Raw genomic sequence first — 7,064 nt, 5'->3', positions numbered from 1 at the left:
CAATATTTCTGCAGCATTACAGTGCTATGTGCAATGTTGTAACATTGCAGCAATGTTGATGCAAGCTTCTGTGCTGTATGGGTTATTTTACTGATAGATTAAGTGGTCATGAAAAAGCAAAGTTATTAAAAACTATTTTATGTACACTTTATGATAAAAATATAGCTATTGTGTTAGTATCACGTTTGACGAAGCATTTTCAAATATATCTATGTGTGAAGAATTGGGTGCACATTTGAAATCACCTGAAATTAAATTGTACCATATTTTGTCCATCCTGCTAATGAGTCCAAACGTATATATATTTTTTATCATGTTTGTCATATGATTAAACTTGTTAGAAATACTGTTAGTAAAGAGGATTTAATTTATAATGAGAATCAGACAATCAGCTGAAAATGTATTAAACAATTAGTTTTATTACAAGACGCAGAAAAATTACATCTTGCGATCAAAATTAGAAATAGACATGTGCATTTTCAAAATAAAAAGATTAAAGTAAATTTAGCGGTACAAGTTCTAAGTACTTCGGTCAGTGATGCACTTACGTTTTTAGAACATAATTTTAAATCACCTCATTTTGCTGCAGCTTCTGCAACTGCAACATTTTGCAAAACTTTTAATGATATATATGATTTATTAAATTCTAGACACTTATATAATAAAACAGAAACAATACGAGCCATTACTAAAGATAAAGTACCTATTCTAAAAGATAAGATTGATAAATTTATCTTATATATAAAATCTATAAAAATAAAAAGCGTTCCTATACTTCAAAGTATTCGAAAAACAGGTTTTATTGGATTAATTATTGACTTACAAAATAGTGTTGCTTTAGCAGAACAATTATTTGATAAAAATAAGATACCATTTTTACTTGTACAGGGTGGCCCACGTAAAGGGTTACAAATTTATATCTCGGAAACGAAGCAATTTAGAGAAAAATGTTTCAGACAAAAGTTGTATGGTTTCGAGGGGGACATAAGATGGTGCCGTCAGTTTGACCTTGAAGAGTCACCTGAAGGTCACGTGAAGGTCACATCCAACTTTTTAAATGGGACACCCTATATACTTTTACATATTCTTATAGCTTGCCTCGAGAGCTTTCCAAAACACTCTAATGAAGTATTTCTTCATTGAGTACTTTCCGAGTTATAAAGCTTGAAATCATTTCTTAATTTTACATAAACCATAAAATATTTAGTAAAATATTCATTTTTCGATTATCTTACCTTAATACTTTTATGTACAAAATAATAAGAGGAATCAATTGGTGTGAAGAAAACACATAATTGTTTCGAAAGAAAAAATGTAATTTGCAATTCACAATTATATTTTTTTTAAAAATAACTATGTGTTTTCTTTACACCAATTGATTCCTCTCATTATTTTGTACATAAAAGTATTAAGGTAAGATAATCGAAAAATGAATATTTTACAAGATATTTTACGGTTTGTAAAATTAAAAAATTATTTCAAGCCTCATAACGCAAAAAGTACTTAACGAAAAGGTACTTAATTATAGTGTTTTGGAAAGCTCTCGAAATAAGCTACAAGAGTGTGCAAAAATATATAGGGTGTTCCATTTAAAAAAATTGAAGTGACCTTCACGTGACCTTCAAATGACTCTTCAGTGTCAAACCAATGATACCATCTTATGGCCCCCTCGAAACCATAAAACTTTTGTCTGAAACATTTTTCTCTAAAATGCTTTGTTTCCGAAATAATTGCGTGCGTTAATTAAAATGGCTCACCCTGTATATAAATATATTATATATTTAAATTATAAATATTTTAAATTGAATATTTCTTTTTTTTAAATAATTTGACTTTCTATTTGTTTTCTCTCTTCTTGTACAGGATGTTAAAAAAAAGAATTCTCTACATTAAGGACAAATGTACTCACAAAATGAAAAAAGAAAATTAATATTTTAATTTATATTTTTTTTCAATATGTGCTTTATATCTTTGTATCAAAAAGTTGTGCTTATTCAAAAATTGCCGGTTTTATTCTATTTAATATTTTATTCTAACAAGGATTTTGTACTCTGTGACCTTTCATATCATGTTTATATTTTGCAAAAGTATCAGAAACATATATGTAATACTTCTATATTGTCAGTATCTTTTTTTTTTTTTAACGAGAGGGGAAATGCTCTTACGCACACTCCGGCTCCCGTAGGCCGGTGTAGTGTGGGACTCGGCCTATTTAGCGGCCCCTACCCACTAAAAACCCCTCTCTGTACGCTCCTCCTGGATTGGCACGTCTCCCAGGCAGTACCCGCTTGCACATTACCCGCCTGGTTGACTCTTTGCCTGTTGGGCTTTCGCCCTCGTCCTGTTCGGGTACCTTCCGTGTCCAGTGTGTAGTGTATGTGTGAGCGTCAGTGTACGTGCGTGCATGTGTATATCAGAGTGTGTGTGGTGTGCATGTTAGTGTGCAATTGTATGGTGAAATGAGAGATGAGTGATACCCTACCCCAACCCTATATTCCCCCCCTTGGTCCCCCCTTCCCCCTACTCCACTCCTTCTCCAACCCAACCTCCCAACCAATGACCCCGTAAATCATGTCCCTGTGTTGTGTATCTGTGTGTGTGATGTGTATATATAACTGTATGTTTTCCTGGACTTTCCATGTGTTTGTACATATGGTCCGAGTTGGACCCTTGTCATCGTCGGGTTCTACCCTGGTCCTATTTGTGTGCATGTGTGCGCATTCCATGCGCGAGTGTATGTAAGAGTATATGTGATACGTGGGTGACTGAATGAGCGAATGAATGCACGAATGATTGAATGATTGAATGAATGAATCCCTTTCCCCCCACTTATATCCCCCCTACCCTATCCCCTACCCTTACTCCTACTCCAACCATTCCACCCTCCATATCCCCATGAATAATGAATGACAGGCGAACATGTACCCCATGCAAGTGTGCCCCGTGCTAGTGGACAATATTGTGTAGAATAATGTGATGGCAGTGTACTGTATAATGGTAGTGTACTGTATGATATGGTAAAGTGTCGTGGACCCTCTACGTCAAATCAGAAGAAAGATAGTAGTCATTGTCAGTGTAGTCACAAATAGTGTATATGATGTGTTAGATTGAGTCGACGCTACCTGCTCTGAGGCGTTCGCGGGCTCGTTCATCTTCTTCCTTAGCGGACATGACTTTCTCCGCGAAGGTGAGAAAGGCCTCCCAGTTCTCCGTTGACTCCAGCATCTTTTGAACTATCGTACTTAGTGATAAGTCTCGTCCAATAATGCTGCATAGCAGCTCTCTTTCATCTCTTCATTCTTCGCACCGCTGTATGGTGTGATCGGGAGAGTCTTCTTCTGTTTCGCAAAATGGACACATAGCCGAGTCAGCTTTACCGATCCGGTAAAGATACGTGTAAAAGCAGCCGTGTCCTGACAGGAGTTGAGTCATATGGAAGGTGACTTCTCCATGGCTCCTAGAGATCCATAAATCCATGACTGGCAGAATGGCTTGATAGGTTTGTAGGCCTGCCACATCGTGCCGCTGTAAATATAATCGCCATTGGCGTCTGAGCAGAGTCTCTTCGTCTCTTTTAATCTCTCTCTACTAGTCTGTTCCACTCTTCGCGTCTTTTCAGATCATGCACTCGAAGAAAAACTCTCCGGTAATATGCCGCATGAACGTCAGAAGGGACAATTCTAGCTAAAAGGAGAGCAGCATCCGCAGATACAGTGCGGTAACCTGCTATGATGCGTATGGCCAGCCTTCGTTGGATACGCCGTAGTTTGTCGCGTACTTTCCTATTGGTAGTAGCTATACTCCAGATAGGAGCTCCATAATTGATAATTGAGCTAATCGCGTATGCATAGAGCCTTTTCTTCTTTTCACGAGGCCCTTTCAAGTTAGGCATTAAGCTACTGAGGGCTCGGATAACTCGCGAGACTTTTTCCTCAATATAGTCGAAGTGCTCAATAAACTTCCAGTTTTTATCCAGGAGTAGTCCTAAGTATTTAATAGAGGTACAAATCGCGATCTCCTCGCGGTTCACTCTCATTTTGTACATAGCATTGTAAATATTAGTGTTAGCGTTAAATATTATTACGCCAGTTTTATTTTCTGCTATTTTTAAACCTAGTCTCTCGACACGTCTAAGTGTTCTACTGTTTTGCAAGTTGACTTTCACGATTGCCTCTTCTGTGGTATTGACAGTGTCAGGGTATCATCGGCGTACCCCAGGATTACGCAGCCTTCCTCAAGAGGAGTGCGGAGTACCCAATCATATGTAATGTTCCACAGGGTCGGTCCAAGGACCAAATCCTGTGGAACCCCTGCAGTGATCTTTCTCGTGTGTGTTGTCCCTTCCACGGTAGGGTATTCAATCTCTCTATCCGAGAGGTAGCTGTCGATGATTTTCCGTAAATAGGTAGGAAAGCCTTGTCCTTAAGTGCCTGTCTGATACAGCTCCATTTCAGCGAATTAAACGCGTTCGTGATATCGAGGCTGACGCCCACCACTACTTCGCGATCTGCACGGGCGTCCGTGACAAATTCTTGTACTACAAGTAGCGCATCGCAGATGGATGTATTTCTGCGGAAACCAAACTGGTTTGCGGCTAATCTGGACTCAGGATGTCGATCCATCCAGTCTTGCAGTCTCGCCTCTATAATGCGTTCGAATGTTTTTCCCAGTTCGCTGAGAAGGCATATAGGACGTACTTTCGGTATTGGGAGATTTAACTCTCCTTTCGGAATTAGTATTAAGATCGAGCGTTTCCAGATCTTCGGAAATTCGCCTTTTCGTATGTACATATTGTAAATACTTGTTAGCTTCTTAAGAAATGCTTTCGGTATGCGCCTCAGGAAGACCGACTTGATGTCATCTATTCCCGGAGCCTTATTGGCACTGGATTTCTTCCTCAGGATGCTATACATCTCTTGTATATTTACATCGTACTCTTCTTGCCATATCTTATCGTCATCGGCAGATATGCCGCTGTCCCAGTGTATGTCATTTGAGAATAAGTTATTGACAATCTGGTCGAGTGTATTTAGTTTAAGTGTCTCAGTAAGACTCGGAGTGGCTCTTCTCAGCTTTTTAAGCACGATGCGGTACGGTGGACCCCAAGAGTCCCGCTCGATCGTACCTAACAGGTCATCCCAGGCCAAAGCCTTAGCTTTCTTAATCTCGCAACGGAGGTCTCTCTTGCAGGCTCTATACGTCTCCTCTCTTTCCAAAACCACATCGATCGGCTTGTTTTCTTTAGCCTTTTGCCAGCGTCTCCTGGCGTTATTGCAGATCTTCCTCAGGTCCGCGATTTTACAGCTCCACCAATATACGCTGTCTTTGCGTATCGGTGCGACTCTCGGCATGGAGTAATCGCAGGCAGATGTGAGTGCCTTCTGAACCCATTGCGCAGCCTTACGTATCTGCATCTGGAGTCTGACCGATACAGCTCCATTCCAGGGCTTCTTTGTATAAATCTTCTTCAAACTTTTTATATGCTCATCTCACATATTTCTTTTTCTTGTAAATAGCACGGGCTCTTTTATCAATGTAAATAGCGAAACTGATGTATTTGTGATCTGACAACGTTTCTTCTTCCATTACCCTCCACCGGGCAATACGTGGTCTTATGGTCAGATTGCTCCAGGTGATATCGACCACCGATGTACCTTGGGGCCTTATACAGGTAGGTTGGTTACCAGAATTGACCAGCACTAAATCTCTACTGGCGCACCAGTGTGCTAGTCGATCCCCACGGGTGTTGGTGTGGAAGCACCCCCAAAGTACCGATTTGGAGTTAAAATCTCCTCCTATTACGATATCAAGACCAGCCACCTCCATCACGCTGTCATCTAATTCATCAAGGAACTCCTCGTATACTCCATCGCCGACATTAGGGGAAATATAGCAGGACATGACTATCAAGTCATTCCATTGCATGACTACCGAGAAGTGACCCTGTTTCTTAAGGACTCCAGTGCATGGCAAATCATTCACGTTCCAGTGAATGATTTGCCTGCTGTTCCGTTAGTACTAACAACCCAGGTGAGGTCACTCGGGATTCGATATGGTTCAGAGATCAGAGATATATCTATCCTGTGTTCTCTTTCGGTCTGCATTAGATCCTGTGCAGCTCTACAGTGATTCAGATTAGCTTGCAACAATCTGATGATTGTAAATATTTGTAAATATGCAAGAGACCAACATGTATATATGTAAATATGTAAATACACATATCAGCCTACTGCACGTCCATCGCTTCGTCTGTCCTCCTCTCAGACGGGTTCCTGTCATCGCTGTCCATAGTCGGACTGCTTTGTTGTCTATCAGACGGGCTGGACTTCGGTGGGCTACTAGTAGTCTGCGTACTACCACTCTGTACAGACGTGCTGCCATGCACAGGTGGACTACTACTACTATTATTTACAGAACTATCTACATTTGAACCGCCGCTCGTGGCAGGCGAGGGAGGGATTTTAGCCCCGAGGCATCTGGAAGATCCCATACGATGTCCTCCATCCATGTGCATATCCAAACAAAGCATGCACTTAGCTTTATTCTTGCATGCCGGTGCCTTGTGCCCAGATGCGCCGCATCGAAAACAGCAACCGGTGTAATCCTTGCTCGATTTGCATCTTTCACGGACGTGTCCTATTCGCCAGCATTTGTGGCATTGCATGGGGCGCGTTTGCAGGAGCTCCACCCTAGCGGATGTCCAGCCAATCTGTATTCGCTTTTTGTCGGCCAGCGCCACCGCGGACGCCTTAGGGCATTGCACCCATACGATGCCAACACCCACACGTGTCGTCCTATTTTTCCGATCTTTCTTTCTTCGGGCTTGCATGATCCCTTATTGGCTACGGCTGCACGAACTTCATCAGTCGTAATGGATTCGTCCAGACCAGACAATCTTATTTCATCTCTGATATTAGGTCTGGTCACAAGAGCTTCACCCAATAGAATTTTCTGCATCTCAGCAGCTAGACGGTCGGCCTTCTCAACATTGTCCGAGCCTGAGATTTCGATTATAGTGGTGCCGCTCATACCCTTGCGGATTCTGGGTGACTGAATGTCTAAAT

General features: G+C 41.1%; 1 protein-coding gene across 1 annotated transcript; it reads right to left on the bottom strand.

The window, feature by feature from the left end:
* Positions 1 to 3,294: 3,294 nt before the first annotated feature.
* Positions 3,295 to 4,036, bottom strand: LOC145972361 (uncharacterized). Its single transcript, XM_083100918.1, has 2 exons — positions 3,779 to 4,036; positions 3,295 to 3,525 (listed from the first exon to the last, which is right to left on the bottom strand). Exons 1-2 carry the CDS (start codon positions 4,034 to 4,036, stop codon positions 3,295 to 3,297), a joined length of 489 nt encoding a protein of 162 aa, XP_082957044.1.
* Positions 4,037 to 7,064: the final 3,028 nt, after the last annotated feature.

The sequence above is a fragment of the Camponotus vicinus genome, unplaced genomic scaffold, assembly GCF_025532165.1.
Source record: "Camponotus vicinus isolate PSW18456_S1 unplaced genomic scaffold, iyCamVici1.0 SCAF_5, whole genome shotgun sequence".
Taxonomy (NCBI): Eukaryota; Metazoa; Arthropoda; class Insecta; order Hymenoptera; family Formicidae; genus Camponotus; species Camponotus vicinus.
This window is presented reverse-complemented; position numbering and strand designations above follow the sequence as displayed.

Excerpts from the sequence above, each read along its gene's own strand:
- LOC145972361 (XM_083100918.1), bottom strand. The coding sequence starts at position 4,036 with ATGAGAGTGAACCGCGAGGAGATCGCGATTTGTACCTCTATTAAATAC. Across the intron at positions 3,526-3,778 it reads TAGCTACTACCAATAGGAAA|CGGCACGATGTGGCAGGCCT; the intron begins GTACGCGACAAA and ends TTATATTTACAG.